The 22708-nt window shown below is 36.6% G+C and overlaps 1 protein-coding gene across 6 annotated transcripts in view; it reads left to right on the forward strand.

The window, feature by feature from the left end:
- Window positions 1–13654: 13654 nt before the first annotated feature.
- Window positions 13655–22708, forward strand: part of AKAP6 (A-kinase anchoring protein 6) — a 210651-nt gene continuing 201597 nt past the window's right edge. For 5 of the 6 annotated variants that reach the window (XM_041421063.1, XM_041421416.1, XM_041421326.1 and 2 more), the window contains exons 1-3: window positions 13655–14053; window positions 15206–15265; window positions 16056–16413. In XM_041421063.1, coding sequence (XP_041276997.1) covers window positions 16099–16413 — 315 coding nt within the window. In that variant the 5' untranslated portion in view covers window positions 13655–14053; window positions 15206–15265; window positions 16056–16098. The remainder of the gene's footprint in view (window positions 14054–15205; window positions 15266–16055; window positions 16414–22708) is intronic. The other variant, XM_041421153.1, reaches the window with a different exon arrangement.

The raw sequence follows: 22708 nt of genomic DNA on the forward strand, positions 1-22708 counted from the left end.
CATTTGTTTAGATTAAAATGCATTTTGTTTATTGTTGTAGTTTTCAAAAAGCATGAACTTAGCCACCAGTGACTCATCTGAAAAGCAGGGGAGCTTCTTGCTGTAGCCAGACTGGCCATTCTTTAGCTTTCCCTCAGTCTGTCTATGTGCAAGAATTATGAGCAGTGTTTTAATATTTGCCTCCAGATCACTGGTGTAAATGTCAAATAGCATTGGGCCTTGCTAATCCCTGTGGGATCTCACTCAAAACAGCCTTGTCTGATTCCCCACCAAACACTTCTTCCCACGATCCCTCAGCTAGCAAGCCACATCTTTGTTCCTTTTGGTGCGTGCTTTATTTCTATTGAAAAAACGCTCCGTGATTTATTAGTGTTTACCTCTCCTCGCTGCAAGCATGACTTTGGGGTTAACAGGCTCTCACTCTGCCACAGGAAACCCTGCCTCTGTGCCTGAATGGAAGCAATCAGCTCAGAAAGTGGACGGGCTGTTATGGGGAAACTTGCAGTATTTTACTTTGTTTCTTCTTTCCTTGCTGGAGAAGTGCATCTCCTGCCTCCAGGCACGTTTCAGTTGTGTCTGTTAAAGATGAGTAGATTTTTTTTCAACCAGAAAGAGATTCAGGGCAGCAGAGGGATAGCAAAGACTGTCACAGCATGCTACTCTAAAGAGTTACTCTTTCAATTAACTTCCCAAATTAATGTTCAATACTGTCCTCTTTCTCTGTTCTCTGGTAGGCAAGAAGCTGGTTCCAATTCTGAGTAAAAGTGGGAACAAGATAAAACAGGGTCATTAGTGGTACAGAAGAGAATGCCAATTACTAGCATACTATGTTAAACCAAAAGGATTATTTCAAAAGCAATGATGTTTGAAACAAAACATGCATTTGAACTTCCACAAAGAGCAACAGTAAATGCCAGGCTTCACCTCTTGTTCTGCCATTTTTGTATCATCCACATTGTGAATATCTATTTATATTGAAAAAATTAAATTTAGGTGAAGTTCATAATGCAGTTACTATTTGTGCAGATAATTTTACGCAGTAAAATCATTTTACTAGTTAATAATATACTTCTATTTCATCTGTTTCCGTTACATAGTGGTGCATAAGCTATCCAGGTAAACTTTTCCAGATTTCAGAATATTCAGAGAGAATATTCACTCAAAAAGAACTGCATGCCTTGGCATTCAGAACTATTTTTGATGTATGGGATGACAGTTTCTTACTGATGAAGCAGTGAGGTGCAGCGTAACTGTTCAGCTGCAATCAGTTAACGTTGTTTCATGAATGAACAGGCAGAACTCTTCTGTGAGTCATGCAAGGCTTGATGCTGCCATATGCACCATTCATACTCTGTGTGAGAAGGGAAAGATATTTCTAACACAGGTTTTAAGGTCTGGTGGAGTGGGAACGGTCATCAAGACAAGTTTTGCACCATCTTAGAGTATAATGCCTGGCCTATGTCTTGAAGATCAGTTTTCCTGTAGCTCCTGTGTTATAGCTAATATTCTAGATATTGAATAGGCATGGCCTGGGCAATGGTGTTTGAACAAACGAGTTGAGTTCTCCCATTTCCAGTGGGTAGATACTGGTCAGGAAAATGGCTGCTACTCAACAATTACTGGGTATGAAGTTGTTTTGTAGATGAGTTTTAAAAGAACCTAATGTAATTTTAAGAATGAGAAGTTAATTCAATTAGAAAGGAGTATGACAAGAGAAGGGGTAGAAAGCTATTTAGTCATAGATGTTTAATGAGACTGCAGGCTAACCAAATTGTGGATGTCTTTGTTGCCCAAACTTGCATGAAATCACATTGAGAATTTTAAAAATAATTACAAACAAACAAAGTTTAACTATGTATGTGGCTGTGAAAAATCTATCACACAAAAACCTATTTTTGAGGTGAATATTAGGGCTGCTTCCACTCATGTTTTTACTTTTTTTTTCATGCAGCCACGACTGAATTTTCCCCCCAGTTATTTATTGTCTTACTCTTACAGACCTTCCCTTTACTTAGTAAGCAACTGCTTAGAATCATTTTGCATTGCAGAGTTACTGAATAGAAGACTATAATGATATTTTAATTACAGACATTTTTGTACATGGCCAGTATCAAGGGATGTTAAACAAGTATGTGATATCATTATTTACCTGCATTACAGTATCAAGTATGATCTCCTCTCAAGGAGGAGATCATGATGCTATTACATGTGCTCCTCAAAGAACAAAGAAAGATAAACATGTAGGATCATGGAATGGCTAAAAATGACAGAGCAGTGAACATGAGTGAATCACAGCATCAAGCAAATCTAGAAATGATTTTGCAGTTCTGGTACCTTCTTGGGACTACTCAAAAGGAAACACCTAAATTTGCTTGCAACAAACTTGAAGAAGGCCCCTGTGCTGTGTGAGTCTTGTATATTCACAGTCTATTTTACTTTGCTTTTCCCTTCAAAGTTACTGTTTACAGCCTTTAATGCCTAAAATTCCCAGATATGAATGTGGCTGCACTTTGTTGCCTCTGGTGTATACTGAAAAGAGTTATTGGCCTGAGGAATTTGCTCATCAAAGAATGGAAGCAGAGATATAGGGAGGTGATTTACTTATTCAACAAATGCACAATGAGAGTAGAGAGAAGGTGTCTGAAATGGTTTGTTCTTCATCTACATGATAGAGAGCATGAAGGACAGCACTAGAGCAGGAAAATATTTTCCACGTAACTATCTTCCTATAATATGTTCCATCTCATAATATGATTTTGTTCCTCCTAAAAGTGTTTATCAGTGAATGGAAGAACAAGCTTGGGAAGGACAATTATCTTATTACATTATCCTATATAAATTATTGTTCAAAGCTCAGAGGAGTTTTTAAGCCATCATAGTTTTCATTCCACAAAGAAGTATTTGTAATCCTTGCAAAATCAATTCTTCTCGACATAAAAGACCAACAGATCCACTCATCCATGGTTCTGTTTCCCTTTTGCTTTGCAAAACAACTTTAAGACAGAAGCATCTGTTTCTGTTTAAAACATTGAAGGGGTGTAGTTACCAATTAGAAGAGTGATGCAGAAAATATCCGTGTCATCTTAACTGTGTTGGCAACTGCAGAGGAAATTATCTTCCCAGCAAACTGTTCATCCCTCCCTCCCTCCCTCCCTCCCAGTTCTTCACAGATTTCAAGATTTTTCTAGAAAAAAATGTTATCATTTGTAGCTGGCTCTGTAACAGCATTTAATTCCACAGCTGCTGGGGGAAAAAAAAAAAAGCATTTTCCACTTTTTCTCCTGATAACTTTCTGACAGCTGGAATATGCCAGTCCATCAGTTCAGTCACTAGGCTCTAGAATAACTGAAGCTCATCACAATCTTTTCTGAGTTTATGAGCTATACCACTGTTTTGCTTTTTTGTTTGTTTTGGTTTTTTTTTTAAACTTAGTTTTGCAGTTAGTTTCCTTACTGCTTCTTTACTCAAGCAGCTAACCAATGTTTGATATGTTGGTTTTTTTCTGCTTGAAGGGAACATAGTCCTGAACCTGAAATTACCAACTTGAAGCCATTTTTATCAAAACAGACTTAAAATACTCATAGAATCTAGAATAGCCCAGGTTAGAAGGGACAGCTACAGGTCATCTAGTTCCACCAACAGGGACACCTTCTACTAGGTCAGGTTGCTCAGAGCCCACCCAACCCTGCCTTGAATGCTTCCAGGGACGGGGCATCCACAGCTTCTCCAGGTCACCTGTTCCAGTGCCTCACCCCCCTCACAGTAAAGGATTTCTTCCTAATACCTAGTTTAACCTGTTCTCTTTCACTTTGAAGCCATTCCCTTTTGTATCACTACACGGCCTTGTAAAAGGTCCCTCTCCATTGTGTAGCTCCCTTCAGGCACTGGAAGACTGCAATTAGGTCACGCTGATGCCTCCTCTTCTCCCGGCTGAACAACCCCAATTCTCTCAGCCTTTCCTTACAGGAGAGGTGCTCCATCCCTCTGATCATCTTGTGGCCTCCTCTGGCGTCACGCCAGCAGCTCCATGTCCTTCCTGTGCGGGCACCCCAGAGCTGATGCAGCCCTGCAGGTGGGCTCTCAGCAGAGCAGAGGAACAGAATAGACACAAATGTTTTTCACAGATTGTCTCTTTCCTTGTTAAACCTGTCAGGCTACTTTTGTACAATGTAGGAGACACGTTTTAGTGCAAAAAATGTGTTCCAATCAGTGTTAAATATTAGGTGTATTTTAATAATTAATTTTGACCATTACATTTTCATATTATAATGTTCATACGTGCATATCTTTTATAATTTATATCTAGGTGGGATCTTGCACTAACTTGTTGAAATATAGTTGTGGGGTGTTTTTGAGTCCTACTACTATTTCTTTGAATTCATGTCTCTGTTTCTCAGAAGCGTAAATGTCCAGGAGAAAAGAAAGATAAATAAGAAAGATCCAAAGAAATTCTACTCTCCATGGACTGGTTAAATGATGGGATGACTGAAATGTGCAAATGTAATGGTTTTTAATAACATAATCCTCTTCACTGCTTTGGCTTCATCTAGGTCTGTTTCTACAGACTTTTACTATACCTGCAAGGCACTGAAGTGACCCACTGGCATGAAGGAGGTGTAAAAATAGGTACTGATGTAATAATTTATAAATTATATGTCTTTGAATAAGTGAAAGTGCACCTCTGTACTGTTAGTTTTGAAGAAAGTGGATATTTCAGCAGAAGAAAAGATAAGGCCATTAATTCTGAGACTTTTTGCCATTTCATATGCTCTGTGGCTGGTCAGAACTTACTTGAAGTTAGCACTTATGTGTGTATATCATGAAAGTAGAATAACACATGTACCTAACAGAGCAGAGATTGTGTCATTAAAAATTTTTGACAAAACACATTTTTCCCAATTAAATTTGGACTTGCACTGCATTTTTTACCTGGTAAATCAGGCTCTCAAAGACCTATCCCTGACTGGGGTTTACAAAGCTGAAAAGAGAGAAATGTGTCTTTTATCTTGTCCTAATAAGAGTAGTCATACATGCTGTGCAATTCAGAATTCTCGGAAGGTTTTCCTCCAGTTCCATATGAAGAACAAGCAAGCAGAATAATGTTTTTCCTCTCTTTTCTCTGCAACTGAACAATTTACTGAATACTTGAGTACTTGCCACACAAAAATAAATCACATTTGCTAAATATGAGGTGTCATGCCTGGATAAAACCTCTTTGTATTTGGAAAGAAAAAGTGGTGGAGTAGTTCCTCCTCCATTCACAAATGGCTGCAGGTATTTTAAAGCAAGATCTCTAATTCCTGCTACTTTTAGGAACTGGCATCCGCTGTGAAAGAAAACACCTTAAACAGAACTTTATGAGGTGTTTTGAGTGAAGCTTGCTCAGTTGTTCCAGTTTAATTTTACTTTTTGTAAACGTCTCTTAATTCAGTTGTTGGAATTTAGGTCTGAGCATTCCCAAGTGATTATTCTGAAATTTCAGGTAGCTGTAGGTTACATAAAATCATGTTTGTTTTTCCATCTCTTGGAATAAAACCTTGAGTTGTCAGGCAAAACGTCAGTATTTTAACTTATGCTGAAACCCATGTTCGTTGTGTTACTGTAGTAACCACAGCTGCATTGTTTAGTGCACCACAGGCTGGCAACAGCAAGAAATTAAATTGAAACTCCACAAGAACTATTTCAGAAAAACCCTGAGAAAACAGTTTAACATGTTCTGAACTCTTTAGTGAGTTTTTAAGCCTTTTACACTCCTCCAAATTCCTTGGTTTAGTTCAGGAACAAATAAGTGTCATGGAAGAAATAGTTTTGTGAACATTTCAAACCTAAAAAGCAGTGACATCTGGTGGGAAGAAGTCTCATGGAATTTCAATTCCAATTTCCAGACTAAAAGCTACATAGACCATAAACAGATGGACAGTATTTTCAATACAGAATTTCCTTTTTAAGGTTAGGAAAGCACATAGAGATTAACATGAGTTTTTATAAATTCAATCATTTCATGCTTAAAAAATTATTATTGAAATTGCATCTGATATTGCAATCATTACCATACATCTGCATGTACCATGCATACAGTTCTCAAATGACTGTGCATTATTTTTCTACTTTTCAGCATTTTTCCATAATAACATATGTTCTGTGAGAATAAAATATCCTGCATGCATACAGCTCACAGCTGTATGTTTACACAGGTGTCTGAACAAATTTTGCCTATTTAACTTGCTTTTCCTGAGCAAAAATTATAATTAAAAAAATACCCCATAAATTGAAGACATATGATTGGCTTGTAACCGTATGTTCAAAGAAGTGACATAAATGTATTTTTTGAACTAGCTGTTATTCCATCATAATGGACAAATTTTTAATGTACAAAATTTGAAGGTCAAACAGAACAAGAAAATATAGAAAAAAACCTGTAAATAATAGATTGCAATTACTTCTAGATAAGTGACTATTTTTCCATTCTGCCCATTTACAGTCTTCCTTTTTCGTGCACTTTGCACATAATTGGTAGTAGGATGGAAAAGTTGCTGAACTGGAAATAGCAGTAATTCTATATACATATATAATGACTTGAAATGTAACCAAACAAAAATACCAGTTCATACAATTATTTCAGTTTTTCAGTAAGTGTTTAGATCCTATTGGTTTTTTAGGTGCTTGATCTAAAATGTAATTTGCATAGCAAATGAATGGACCTCCTGTGGACTGCTTTATGGCATTTCTCTTAATTGATTCATATTATTAACTTGTTCAGTACAATTCTGAAAATAATAAGAAAATTATGTGAGTTGTACAGATTGACTAAAAGCGCACATCTTCTATATGTGGAGAAGGGGGAGGTTGCAGCTCTTTTACTCATAAAATATGCAGGTGCAAATATCACCTGCTGGTGGCAGCAGATGGGGTAAGATCTGTCATTCTCGAGCTACACTTATGAAGAGAGTGGTATCATAAGATCCTATTTGCCTAGTATAATTATTTCTGGTCCTGGAAAATTTAATATAAATCCCTACTTACATTCCTAGGAGAATTTTCTGTGCTTGAAAGCATTCAGAGAAGTCTCAGAACATGATGCTATATGTATTTTTATATCAGGAGAAAAAAAATGATAAAACGAAAATGAACAATCATTCTGCACATTCCCATTGTGCAGAAGGACATTGTGTAGCCCAGTCATAATGAGGCAGAAAACAAAGGCAATGCTTTCCAGGTTACAGGGATTCAAGTATCTGAATCAGAAATACCCAAACCTGCTTATTCTCACATATAAGTAGCTTCTGTAGCTGTAGCTTGACATCTTTCTCTTCCATGCCAGTGCACAGATGACTATGAAAATCAAGGTGCAACCTCCTGTGCAGGTGGTCATGTTCTATGACGTCTGTTCTTATAGTGCAGTTTGGTCAGGACCCATTGTGCAAGGTCATTGAGGTGGTTTTTAGTACTGTGACTTCTTCACCATCTTATCTGTTTGGTCTTAGAAAGAAGTTTCTGTATTTGGGTGTCTCTTTGTCCTGTTATCATAGAATAAGAGTCAAAATCATTGAGGAAGGCAGGAAGAAAGAAAAAAAGTTACCCAAAGTAGGTAGAATTCCTATTCAGAGTCCTTGTTCCCCCTAGTGACTTGAAATTTATTTCCTTTAAATCTATATCCTTCCCCTTCCCTTTCTCTCATTCCACCATATTTTCTAGAGTTCTTGTGTAATTTCTTAAGTACAGTTGTAATATCATCTAGTCCACCATGTAAAGCCTTAGAATGGAGGCAGGTGCTTCCCATAAGACACTGTGTGCAAACAATGAAAACAACCTTATAATTTTATATAAGATTATCCTGAATAGTACTGACTTTTCCCTCCTGTGCTTGCCTTTAGGAAGTAAAGAGTTCTATCCTTCTTAAAAAAAATTTAATTCCAGGTACAGTTCATCTTTAAACCAAAATTTTTACTCACAGCAGTTTGCAGTTTGGGGATTGTTAACTTATGTTAACATCTTTTACTTAGTTAAGGTTTTGAAGAAGTAATTTTGTACCATGAATTTTCAGAACCATCAGAATTTTTATTCCTCTTCTAATTTAACCTAATTTTGGTGTACCTGATCAAGTTTATGGCAAAAGAAAGCAGTGTAATATATGAGAATTACTTAAAAGGGTAAAAACATTTGTGCTTTAATTTTGTGTGTTGTTGTCAATTGACCGATTACACAACAGGACTGGAGATCTATTTTTAGCTGACCAGTAAATCAACATGGAAGGATTTTACCCACAACATGATTGAGGAGGAAAGAATTTGCAGAATAGTTACTGAAGCCATGGGTCATCCTAGTAGTACACCAAGTATTTTAATGTATATTAAAAATTAATTCCCAAAATAAAGAAACCATTTTACACTGCACTGTTACTGTGATAGCTGAATGTCTAAAACAATGGCATGCACATATTTGATAGTGTATTACTGACATGAGACACTACCAAAACAATATAGCAGAACCTTTCATGAGCATGACTCAGTACAAAAAAACCAGCTTCTGGTCCAAAGAACTTAGTCTATTTCTGTGAATCCCCAAATTGAGAAAAAAAGCAATTGTTTTGGTGTTCTTCTAAAGAAGACCTGAGAAAATATTATACTGAACAGCCGAATCATTTATAGTTCAACTTTACATAATAGTGAGAATTTACAGTCATAGAGTGCTGTGTCTCATATCACACAGAATACTGGTTGTTATAAGAGCTCTCTGGTCTCAGCAGCTGCATTGTGCACCATTCCAAAGGTAGCAGTTTCTTCAAAACTCTACTTTTATTATCATAAAATAGTTAAAATGTAGTGTAACAAAACTAGTTTCAGAAATGATGGCATGTCTTGTGGCTATTTTATTTCATCATTAGGATAAATGGGGCTGGGGCAATTTAAATGCCTCAAGTTGCACTGCTGGGTCTGACATAATAATGTGCCTTGAAGAATTCTGTAGAGATTGTTGTTGGTTTGGATTTTTTTCTAAATAACCTTTGTACTGATTGACAGAACATCCAGTATTGCAGTATCTGTAACATATTTAAGGAAGAAGCTGAAATGATGGTCTTTCTGCTAGAGAAAGATGTAAGACTTGCAAGGCAGTGAGACGTTGGCTGTGACTGACATACTTTGCACAATACATGTGAGAAAGTTCTTCTTATCTGATCTATTATGAGGTCATATTGCTCCTTGATACATGTAATTAATTTCTTATAATCAGCTTCCATAATTAAATGGAATAAGCTCATTTAGCCCCTGGAAAATTTTCCCAGAAAAAATGTCAAGATTTCTCCTAAGTGATTAGCATTTATTTGCTATGAAACTAGAGTGTGAAATTGAAGTGAAACATTATTTTTATTTGCCCTAACTTTGAGCTGAGAGTTGCACCAGTTTCTTTCATTCTGCTGTGATAGGAGAAACAGCTCAGGATGTCCTCACTTATATCTCGCTGCCTCTGTCTGTACTGAAAGAACATTTTAAATACAGATTAATATTCAGCCCAGTCTAATCTTGATTTTGCTATCTTCCAATTTAAAAGATGTTTCACACTACCTCTTTGGAGAAAAATTTTGGAACAAGACCCATCTTCTTGCTAGAATAGTTACTATGCATCCTTCACCATATGACTTTTGTAGCTGAAGGGAAAAAATATTTTTTGTTTACAAATGTTTTGCTCACTCTTAGCCACTAGAATGACAAAAATGGCTTTACCCAGGAAAGCAAAAACAACCTGCCCAAATGCACAAATCAAAAAAACCCAACAAAAACCCGCTCACCTGTTTGCTGAAAAATCAGCGTATAAAAGTTGCCAGTATGTACTGCTGACTTTCTGGAATGAAAATTAGGACAACAAAAGCCCAAGATAGTGTAGAACAGTTAGCTAATAAAGGATGTTGAAGTTATGAGGAGTTAATATGAAGTGGCTAATTTGTCTTTGTCCATTTTAATGCTAATCTCTTTGTAGCAGACACTTACTCACTGCAGGGCAAACCTGAGTTAGAAAGGATCAGGAAACACAACTGCTCATCACAACATGCTTGACTCTCTGAATATATTTCTCTGTCTGTATGAGTCTGGCACTACACAATTGTTTTCAATGTCTGTTTATGTTGTAGTGTAGAATTTTTTTCTGATGTACCTCATGGCAGCTGTCTAATGGGATAATTTCCATCTAGCCTCCCTGCTTTTTTTAAAATTATATGAGCTAGAAGCAGATAAATTAAATGCACTGTTTCAGGCAAGACTTGACCTTTTTTTTTGTGGTTTGATTGTTTTTTTCATATACATTACAATATTTGTCTATAGTAAGTTTAATCTTAAATGTTTAATCAAATATGTTATTGCACATTTTTTTTGCTTTGTGACATCTTTCATTTACTCAGAGTTTATATATATCCCAAGTATTTCAATACCTTCTACAAACCTTTTCCACTCGATTTTTCACCCATTTTTCAGTTCATTAATCCATTTCTTGAGAAGCATAGTGCTTAGCAGAGGTATCTGTGAAACTCTGCTTGTGATCTGCATTTGCTCTTCATTTCACTGTTTACTGTTTTCATTTATTGTCCATTCAAGGACCTGCCTTCTTATACCATGGCTATTTAGACTCATTTAGCCTTTGGCATTGGATCTTGTCAAAAGCATTTTGTTGGAAAATACCAGTAGTATGGTTTCCAAAAGCAATGGCGGGGGGGGGGGGGGGGGGGGTGTCTTCCTCCAAAAAAATGGTGCTGCCTCTTTCTGCTAGAGTTTCTACAAGCTTTCATGACATAAACATCATGTGAAAGGATCTGCAGAACCTTTCTTTGCCATCTGATATCCTCAGAACCAAAGAAGTTCCAAATGGAAGGTCATGCACACCACAACCAGCAATTTGCCTGTTTTACCCGTGGCTTCTTGGAGACTGCCTGTGTGTATAATGCCTAGACCTTATGGACTGTTGGTTTCTTTCACAGTCTCTCCTGCTAGGCCATCACTTTCACATAAATCCTTTAGTAAATCCTCCAGCAGAATTTCCACTTTCCCTGATTTGCCACAATAATTTCCAATTTCTGGTGGAACACTTGCCTTTAATTTCCACATTTTCCTTCACCGCATATTAGAAAAAGAAACCGTAAATAACAAAGATTATGTCGGGTCATTGCTGTGTCTCAAATTCTGATTTATTCACATAATCAGGAACATGAACGTCCATGGTTGGATTTCCTCAGTTAAAAATTGATGGTCTGGCTTTGCTGCCATTAAAGCCTTGGGGGCAGACTTTTTAATGGACTTTAAATCAGTCACATTAAAAACTGTAATCGTGATTCATGTTAGTGTTCATGTTTAATATTGAAACTACTGTGCAAGCCTCTTTGGTCTACATACTGAAGGAATCAAGGCATCCTGTTCCCTATCAGATATACTTGCTAAGAGTCTCACATATGAAATAGGAGGCCAAGCAGTCCTAAATGAGAAATTGTCCAATTTGTTAAAAATTTTAGATATTATCATAGGATAATTGCAAAGGAGGTATTTCTGAAACACATTCATGAGGAATGATATGAAGAGAAAAACATAAACTGGGTCCATTAGAATTCAGTTATTTCAAAGCTTTTTGAAATAGTTTTATTTCTTAAATCATACAGGAAATAAGCAACTAGATCAATGTAGCATGGATAGGCTTACTGTGATATTAAATTCAATTTGCTCTATATGTAACTGAAATGATACACTTCAGTTTTTTTGCACAGAGATAATTTATCTTTGTAGTTGATACAGTTAATTACATTTTCAAGAAAAAGTATAATGAGCCTCGTAACTTGGCAGAGAATTCCTGAGACTATTGAAATGAAAAAGACATTATAATATAACTTGTCTGAGTGAGACATTTGTTTTCACTGTATCTATTCAAGAAAATTCAGCATCAACGAGCTCATTAAATCTGATGTTAAAATTTACATCATTAGATTTCAAAGTCAGCAAGCAGACAAAATTATTTAGTGATGGAGTTTCTCTGGGTTTTTTTGTGGCATTTTTGAGATCGAAATAAATTATTTATGTGACAGACAGGTGGCTGTATAGTGATTGTGGCTGATTTTAACAATATGTGACAGTAAGGGAAATTAGAGCTCATTAACATTCATTCGACCCAGTGTCTGCACCACTGATCAATGACTGGACTACTCTATGGCTTAAAATGCTTAATGATGCTTTGTTTGACAGCAGCTAACTGCTGTTGGAGGAAAAGGTGGATATCTGATGCTGGCAGAGCGAATGTGGCCTGCACTTTATAAACAAGGGAAATGGAAACAATGGGGGAGCAGAATGAGTGCGAGAAGCCTTCCAAGACGTGGTGATTGATAAACTCTATTATGGTTGACACAGACATCCTATGTTTTGTGTAAGCGTTAGCATCTGCCTGAGCAGAAAAGCAGGGGAAAGTGAGATTGTCTGTGTGATTAGTGGAAGGTAATCAGCCATCTGCTGGGCGTAATGCACTTACTGAAGATGAAGATAGAAAGCATATGTGTGCATGTGCTTACACAGGATCTCTCACCTTTTATACGAGGATCCATGACGATGTAAAACTGTATATAAAGAATTAACACAAGGCAAAAAAATATGCTCAATTCTTCTATTTTTTTTTTCTCCTGCCAGAAGGAATGCAAGCTGTGGTGGGTGTGTTACTTAGTTCTTCAATGTGCCCTTCAGCAGATTGAAAGAGTAGCTTTTGAAGTGGCACAAATAAATAATTGGAGAAATATTTTTAGAAATAATGATATCATAACTCTCAATCTGATTGTCATGATGAAAATAAGGTTATGCCCTGCATGTGTTGAAAGACTGAACCTTTTTATTGATCAGGACATTTGACATTGCATTTTCATCTGTTCACCTGCAAATTTAAAATCAGCTGGTTTGTATAACTCTTCTGGGTACAGAAAAGGTTTGGCTTAGAAAAAAAGCTGGAATGTGATTTAGTATGGCTTGCCCACCTAAAACTGCCATTGATACTACCAGGATTTTGTGATGCAGAAAATGAGACTGAGCATAGCTTTTGAGTTTTATTAAAAAAAAAAAAAAAAAATTGGCAGTGATAAGGTCCTGCTTAGAAAGAAAAGAATGCCTTCTTTACCTCGTTTCAAAAAAAATTTTTGCAAGGTATAAAGATCACCTCTAAAATATTCAGTTATATTCCTCTAATATTATTCAGTTTTGATGTGTTCTAACACTTACTGTAGTGGTTTACAATTCACTATTTGTACCTGTCACAAAATCTGGAAAAAAAATATACTCCAGAAATATAACCAAATTTAAGACTAGCATTTAACTCAGTCACTTAAAGTATCAATATATGACTCCAGAGTATTGTTTAACTCGATCATCCCTTCTTAACCCTTTTTTCTAGCAGAACCCACTTCTGATCAAGAGCGTTTCGCCAAGTTTTATAACTCCTGAATTGCATGAAACAATTATGTCCATGAGATTGGCTGTTGCTGCAGGCTGTTTGCTATTTGTACTCCAGGGTTAGAATTTTGCAAAAGCATCTCTGCGGGGGTATTTTCCCGTTTTCCGTCCGTATCCGGGGCGGGGCGGCTGCGGGCGGCGGGGCCGCGCGGCTTTCGCTTTCTCCGCTGCCTTCGGGGCTCGGCGGGGCCGCGTTCCTGCGGTCACTGCTCTTGGAGAGCCCTTCAGCTGTCCGATGATGCCTTTTCATTCTGCCAAGAATCAATTTAAAGAAATCTGTGTCCTAGTGTTGGGATTCAGTCATTGAATCCAATCTTTGTGAGCTTTTTAAAGCTTTCACAGACCTTGCTAATTAATATCCACAGTGTATTTTATTACTTTCGTAGATTTTTTTTTTTTAAGAAGATGTAAAGAATTACTTATTTCAAAATTTCTTCACATATTCTTAATTTTGAAGTGTTGCAACTTGTGATCTGGCAGAAAGGAAAGAATGCAAAGGACTTGGCTGTAAGAGCTGCTAGGATTAAGGAGGCATGAGCGGTAGTGCTGGAGAGCCACTCTCACAGAGCCAAGCACATCGTACCAAACCGCAGGTCAGCAGGTTCCTGATGGCTGCTAATTGCCCACTCAGTGCATGAAGGCTGCAAGTGGCTCTGCATGCAGCATGGACCGGCTTTTGTTTGCTTCTGCAGGAGCATGTTTTCATTTCTGTTTGCTAATTGCTTTAATGTCCTCTCTAGAGCTGAGTCATAATGAAAAACTCTGCAAGAGTGCCAGGGTTTTTTTTTTTTTTTTTTTTTTTTTTGGTGTGAAAAAACTAGGAAGCAAGCACTGCTCTTCCTGTTCTTTGGTATCATTTAGTGATTCACAGCTGTTTCTCTGGTAGGCATGCTTAACAGTAAACATGCAGAAATAAGGACCACCTGTGTCTCAGCAAAATTTCACTTTCAGGAGGAAAGAATGTGAAGAATATGTTTAAAATGTTGAGATAGTTTCAGCTGTTAGGTGAATTCTATGCTTTAGAACTGCGGCTATGATCAGCAATGTCTTAAACAAAAATGTTATTACACTGATTTTTTTTCTAGCAATTTATGTTGAGTACTTATGGCAACAGAGTTTGAGCTGAAAAATAGGTAATGTAAGCAGATGAACTAGAAAATACTCAGCACCCTGAAATGTTATTTTCACCTAGCTTTGCTGTAGAGCTTTTTGTTTAACACAATTCATATTTTTTTCAAAATTTGAGCTAAGAGTTGGAAATTGTACAGCAGGCACTGAGAATATTTGGATTCTTCTTTCATTTGCTTTGCTTGATTGTACTGATAGAAAATTTTGTTCTGAAGTGCCAAATTTATATTTTGTGTTAATATTTAATATAACTTTAACATACTGATTTGTGAGTGTGATAGCTGTGCAAACACTGATTTACTAAGTAGTGGCAGGGTAGAAAATAAAATCAAATTAACACAAAATATAATCTTTTTGTCCTTCCTGGCTATGACAAGTGAAATTGAGACTGGATACTTCTTTGGTACTCTCACTGCCTACAGGAGTAGTCTCTGAATGCTGAGACTCCACATGAAATCTTGAGGAATATAACTCAGTAGTCACAGTGTTAATTTAATATGGAAAAGTCTGTTTTTTCTACAGTCTTCTAGATTTTATGTTAAGTAAGTCAAGTTGTTTGGTGTTATTTTTTCATTTGTTTGTGGTTTTTGGTTTTTGTTTTTTTTTTTCATGCATAGGGTTTATGGCAGCCTTCTTCGTGGGTAGTACACAAGCAACTAGCACATACAGAGGAAGAGGTACAAAGTAAAATGTTTTACTTACTTTGTCCAGTAGATCTCATAAGTGTGTATTGGTGGTACAGCATTTGGGCTTTCATAAAGCCACTTTGTAAAATGATGTTTTAATTTTAGGTACATGTTTTGACCTTGGGATTATTATATCTGTGTTTTGTTATAGTTGTTGCTTATTGCAACAGTTCTTAATCTAACAAAACTATTAGAATTTAAAATTCAAAAGGAAAATCAATAAATCACCCAAGTGTCCTCAATAATCACTTCAAGTTTGCGTGCAAATTTTTTGTTTAACATGGTCAACAGTCGAGTGGACAGTAGAGTAATTTTATTTAAATCTTGAAATATTCTGTGTTTAGTCTTAAATTTCAGGCCAAGGAATATGTTCCAATATGTACTAGTTTACGAATACCAGTCTTGTATTAACTTGTGGAGTTCAGTAAAGTTCTGCAGACTTTGTCAATGTTCATTTATTTATGTTGCAGTTGTAAAAAATCAGAACATACTTTTCATTAATGAAAACTGCACTTTCCAAAGTAATTGGAAATTATATGAGAAATTACAATGCGAGAAATGCAGTATTCGTTACTTTTCGCATACAAGGATCATGTTCAAAACAACAAAGTTATTTTGAAAAAATCTATTTGGTCTTGAACTTCAGTATAGATTTTTAGGGTGAAGAATTTATTTAGACGTGCAATACATCTCAGACATTATCATTTACTCCTTGTCTTTGAGCATTTTGTTGCTGAATTTGGTCTCAAAACAGCGGTGTGTTTTCTTTCTATCTTTGCAGCTATTTTTGAAAAAAGTATGGTTTAGGCTTTGACACGTTAGCCATGGATGTAGCAGTTTCTCCCATGAGGACACAAGAACTGGATCCGATGCCATCCGATGCCTCTCCCATGCTCATAAACATGACTCCTACAGTGGAACAAGAAGGGGAAGGGGATGTCATGAAGGACCTTGACTCTGGCCAGCAGTATGAAAAGCCCCCTCCTCTGCACACCGGGGCTGACTGGAAGATTGTTCTCCACTTGCCAGAAATTGAGACCTGGCTTCGGATGACGTCTGAAAGGGTCCGGGACCTGACCTACTCTGTGCAGCAGGACTCGGACAGCAAGCACGTGGATGTGCATCTGGTACAGCTGAAGGTATGATGGATTTTACAGCACTGGCTTCTCAGTGAAGGTGTCTCATTCAACTCTGCTGTTAGTAAAATCAACAAAAGGGCTTTTTCTAACTGCTGAAGCCTGTCTGACAGCCTGTGTTAAAAAGTGAATAAATCCTTTTAAGGGAGATAATAGAAACCACTCAATGATCAGATTTTTTGCAATGTTATTTGCTCATCACTTAATTCAGCAGTCATAACCATATTCATGAACATGTTCATACTCCAAAAGCAAGCAATAAAACATTATCAGTAACGTGACTGGACATCTCACAAATGCCCAGAAATATTCCCACTGATTTTAATGGGCTTCTGTACCTAAAACTCCCAAATAAAATTCCGATAAAATTACTAACATTCCAGTAAATGGGGCCGCTCATTTGAAATTCAAGGCAAAATTCAAATAATTAGTGCCTGAGACCATAAGTGTATGTTCATTTGCATGGCCTGCTTTGCTGCAGCAGATGAAGCATGCTTTTGAAGGTGGCAGTCTCCAAAAATAGCACAAATGTTATCTCTTCAGAGTGAGCTGTCTGCAGGGTTGCATTCTGAAGCCTGTTTATGTGAACACAGTCTTCCTTCACACTCAGTGCAATGGTATTTTATTTGTGTTTATTTTAGGACTGTAGCTGTAAGCTGTCTTAAAATACAACACTGTACACTAGCGCTAACCAGAGTGATGTGCTGTAATCAGTCCTAACCAAATAGAGAGCTGATCTTGATTTATTAATGGTTCCACCATTTTTCTAAAAAATTTAGGATAGACATTGCCAGCTTTTGACAAGAAGAAAGGACTAATCCGCAATGTGCAGTAAGTTTTTAGCAGATATTGTGAAAAGACTTCTGCAGGCAAACATGAGAAGTCTTGCTGGGCTTGGTGCTAGTTCTGATCTGGAATTGCTTGTGGCTGTATTAGCGCAGCATTGAGCTGAAACTGGAGCTCTGTGGAGCTTGTGGGTGGTGTTTGCACACAGCTTTGGGCTGGTTCAGAGCACAAGCAGAGCTGATTTGTGCCTGCTTATGAAATGAGAACATTCTGTATGTACAGCTCACCCTCATGAGTCCACTAATACATTTTATTTGTAAGTGGAAGTCAGTGAATGAATAGCATTCCTCATGGTTTTTCTTCTTTTTAGAGTTTATTTGTGAAGTCACAAGAGTCAATGGGAGTTCATAAAATACTGTCCTAAGGGTTTTAGCTATGTAAACAAATGAAGCAAAGTTTTAACAAACACATTAGGAATACAGAACTTCTGTAACCTGCCGACCTGTAAAATTGTATACAGACAAAAAGAATTATGACTGTAGAAACAAGTGTTGTGAAATTGTTTTATATAGACTTTAGATACATTTTGAATAGTTTATCTACTATATAACAAAAACTAAGCAAAAGACAAAACAAAAAAAAACCCCAAACAAAACAAAAAACCCAACTACAGCTTCATACAGATATTGTTTTTCTTCTGTCCTTTGATAATATTCCTGAGGGGCTACTTCCCAGTGATGTGTGTCCTTCTGGAACTGTTGTGCCCAGGCTTGACAGTGGGCTCAGTGTGAAGCTTGACATTGCTGAGTAGACTGGAAAAAGTGTTTCGCATAACTCTCAAACAATACATACCAATTTAGTATTTTCTTGCTTTCCAAAACAGCAGGAGATGGTTGACTCAAGTTCAGTTTGTAATTCACTGCAACTCCCAATCTCCTTTCCCACAATATGTTTTTTTCATCTCTCTCTTATCCATGAAATTTTACATGTAGGATTTTACTTTTGTCCATTATTAAACTTTTTTCTTTTATCTCATTCCACAAGTATCTCCTCCAAGCACACTCATTGTTTTCATCTGCAAATTTAAGAAATCTTTGTTCTGGTCCTTTGTCCAAATCATAATGAGAAAAAAAATTATACAGATGCTGGATAAAAGTCTATAACATAATGGTTTCTGAATATAATTTTCAAAATGCACATGTAGAAGTAAGACAAACAATTTTTCATTTTCTCATAGTTTGTTTTCCTCAGCCAGGAGATGCCTGATTCCATTTTCATGAATCTTTGTATTTGTGTTGGATGCTTAGAGTTGATTTCTTTCCTCTGGCTGTCAGTTGGCTTGTGGTGATAAGACTGGTTTGGGGATCCAGGCCACAGCAGACTCTTTGCATTGTTCCTTGGAAAAATTTCTCAGCACACAGATCATCTCTCTTTCTCTTGTGAAAATTTTCTCAATATCTCAGTTGCAGATCTGCCTGTGCTTCTGCTCTTTCTGTAATCAAAAGCAATGCTTCTTTATTGTGGCTTGTTCTCTAGGGATTTTGGTGTTTCCTGCTAGTCTCTTTTCATGCTACATGACTTAGGGCTTTACTAGCCACCACTGATCCTTTGAAAATACTTGTTTGTCTCACTTTTGCAATGCCCTTTCTCAGAACTAGACACATAGCATGAGTGGGAGGTTTTTCTTATATTGTCCCTTGAGAAATTTCCTGGAAAGCTCAGCTTCACATGAGTGCTTCAGATAGATAGTTGGATGAACTGTAACTCTTCAGATTCCAGAATGCCCTATTTTAATCATTCATCTGGCATCACTCTTAACTCAAGCTGCTCTATGATACTTCTACATCACTCTAACACATTCAGTGTAGCTGTTACCAATTGCAAATATTGTAAAAGTGGATTAAAAAAATATGGTTTTGCTACAAGCAAATATAGAAAAGTAATTTGGGATAATCTAGTGTAATACTCTGTATCTGAGATGTCTGTTAGTTTTATAACCTATTGCAGAGTAAAGCGCTTCCCCCCTGCTGTGTGACTTTAATATCTGAACCATATATCATATATTGGCATAGAAACAAACACAGTTTATGCTATGATAGTGTCTTTTTTGCAGACACTGCTGTTGTCTCTCTTTCCAAGTAGAGAGACTCCAGTCATCTTTTTCCAGATGCCTGGGTCGGTCGCAAACATCTTTTGACTGAACCTCTCATCTTTCCTCTTGACTCCTACCAGAAGATTTTCATGAACTTTGAATAGAGATCAAACATCCTGTAACCATTATCCTTTCACTAACTCTGTTTCTTCTTTTTTGAGGGACAAAGACCTTTTAGTTGCTCTTTTTTCTTGAACTTAAATCCTCGCTTAGAGGACAGTGTGAGAAATTATCGAAACAAGATCTTAAAGAGATTAAAGCATATTAGAGTGGAATACCTGCAGTTAGATACAGGTTATTCCTTTCTCCATTACATTATGAGCATTTTGAAAAAATGTGGAACCCAGGGTACAGTAGATACCTTTCTCCTCTTTAATTAGCTTTTTGAAATTTTCTGACTAGTTTAGTAGGCCTACATTGTTTAAATTTTCAGCTTTCCCCTGTGGCTTGAGCATACTCATTGACTTTGAAAAAAGTCAAGGAATAGCAGAAATAAATTTGTGTTTCTCAAATGTTATCTGGTCAAACAATCGGATTGCTTAGAAACCTTTCAACCTGTCTGGCAATTCTGGCAAATTTTTATGGAAAAAGATGGGACTTGTTTACCACATCTTAATGTGCTCTATTACAATAACAGCACACTGGTAAAAATCATCTGGGTTTTGTAGCTCTTAGGCTAACTTCTCTTCTGCCTAAGAGAAGAAAAATCACTTTCCCCATATCCCTCAAAACCTGTCCAAATCCCTTGCTATGTTTTATCAAACATAAACAGAGGCTAATTCTGTGCAGAGGGCAATCCTGGGCTGTTCGCTTGCCTACAGGTCAGTGCCTCCAAGGAGGAAAGTGATTATCAAGCCAATTTTCTTGGTACTAATTTAGTTTAGAAATTAGGTGCAAAGTTACTTGTCAGGATTTATGGCAGTCTGAGCTCAGAAATACAAAATATTGGGCAGTGGAATACTTTCACTGAAAGGAGCAACAGAGGTGTTCTTGTGGTATTTAGACATATTTAGATACATTAGATATTTAGTTGTATTTTACTGGAGATTCAGTTGCCTTCTTAAGAAAGCTTGATCAAATTAAGATAGAAAGCTGCTGGTTAGAATAAAATAAGAGGCTCAAAAAATTGGAAGCTAATGAAAAGTAGAAAAAATTGAGAAACAATAAGAGGTTCCTATCTGTTTCTGAGTAGAGCAGTGAGTACTGTTTGGTCAGTGTGCTGTTATCTATGTACCAAGGGAATAAAAATAGCTAAAAGCTGGAGAAGCCTTAACTGGTAGCCCCAGAGATAATGGAAGATCTGGCTTGCATAATTTATCAGCATAAATGAATAATTAAAAAATGTTGCAGACAGCATTCTGGACCCTTTTAAGCTTGGACTTTCTTTCTGAAGAGGTAGGAAAGGTGACCAATAAAAATTGTTGGAATTAGTGATGAAGGGTTTGGAGGGGTAGAACATCAGCACTGGATATTCCATCCAGGCTTGGGCAAAACAGATTAAAAAAAAAAAAGAGAGGTAAGAAAATGCATATGTTACCTGATCGACTCACTTGAGGTCCATATACATGGCCTTTGGAAAGGAATTTCGAATAACGTGTGGAGTATCTAAGCCCTTCTCTTAAAGCAAGGGACAATATGAATAGCTCCTTTAATCACCTTCAGTTTCTACAAAGCAAACACCTAACAACACACTGAGCAAAAATTCTGCAACCTGTGATATATTTTCCAAGGATAGAGATGCATTCATTAGTTCTCAGTGACATATTTGAACAGAGAAGGGGGATGTGTAATTCAGGGATTTTGTAGATATGAGTGCAGCAGCATCTGCAATGCTGTGGAGGTGTTAAGGTTGTCCTAAAATAGACATTTAGATTGTTCAGCAGTCAGGAGACTTGGAAGAAAAAGGTGAACATTTGCCTGTGAGGAGGAGAAAAATGGGTCTTCTGCCACTCGCAATTTCTTCTAGTTCTAAAATAAAAACTCTGCAAAATCTCATTTTTATTTGGATAGTTACACTTTTGAAACATATACTTCAAAATTTCTGGTTTAGATGTCACCAAGACATGAATGCACCTAAGTGCACTTTGAATCAATACAATTATTATTTCTTCCTCTCCTCTCTCCATATTGCTCCTACATTAAAATATGTTAATACAGGCTGTAGAAAATGAGGTAATATGCTCTACCAATGGTCTCTGGAGAAATGTTAAAGTGACTATCAGATTCCAGCACAGATGTTACCTATTACAGTCTCCTCTAGCCTATATCTTAGTCTGATTAAAATAGAAATATTTACTGGATAAAATGCTGTAATATAAATTTTATTATGATGAAAAAATTTTGTATGTCAAGCCATTGGGAAAATAATTAACAAAATCATTTGCTGAGAGAATGTATTTTTGTTGTTTAGTATTTGTGTATGTAAAGATTATAACACATACTGATGTTCAGATTTCCTGGAAAACCATAAATTAATACTATTTCAATGGTGTGAGTAAGATTTAGTACTATCAAATTTAAAAATGAGAGGTCACTGACAGTATATAATTATCTATATTCAAAAGTAAGTGATAAGAATTTGTTATGATAGCTGTGACCGTTGCAATATTTTTTTTATGGATATCTATGCAGATATGGATGTGTGTGTAAGCAAAAGCAGACACACAAAAGCAATGCCACATAAATCCTAGTGGGGATTTTTTTCTTGATGATTTGCGCGAATCTCTATGTTGGAAGGTAGAGTAATATTGTGTATTATAACAGTCACCTATTTCTGATCTGCATTGTGAACAATGATGTTCACAGACGTTTTCTTGCTTTGTGTATTTCAGTAGTCTTTATGGATGTATTTATTATTGGCCATTACAGGGGCTGGGTTCGTTACTTTTTCAGTTTATAGTCACATGTCACTTACAACAGATATCCAAAAACTCAAATATGGCATAAGGGAACAGTCACAGTCAGGCACAGAAAACTGCACAAAATGTAAGAAATTTTTATTTTTTAGTTTGTTACACTATGTTTAAAATTTCCTCATGAGCTTTTGTTATGGAGAGTTGACAGAAGAAATTTCAGTTTATAGGATGATTGCTACTTGAATGCCAAAAATGCAACTTGAATATCTCAATTAAATAACAAAGCTGCGTTTTAGTAAGAACAGGTTCTGAAAGTTGGTGATTTTTAAACATCCTTGGATATTTGCCTCTTGCATTATGTGAAATACTCCTCGGAATTAAATCCCTTTCTCTATAGCTAACTATTAGAAACCCTGCTGTGGATTGATGTGATTGCTTTATAAGTCAGCAAAACAAACAGGTTCTATGTATTTTCTTGTGGAGAAGGCAAAAGGAGAGCTAATAC

The sequence above is a fragment of the Onychostruthus taczanowskii genome, unplaced genomic scaffold (genome assembly GCF_017590055.1).
Source record: "Onychostruthus taczanowskii isolate IOZ18803 unplaced genomic scaffold, ASM1759005v1 scaffold1, whole genome shotgun sequence".
Taxonomy (NCBI): Eukaryota; Metazoa; Chordata; class Aves; order Passeriformes; family Passeridae; genus Onychostruthus; species Onychostruthus taczanowskii.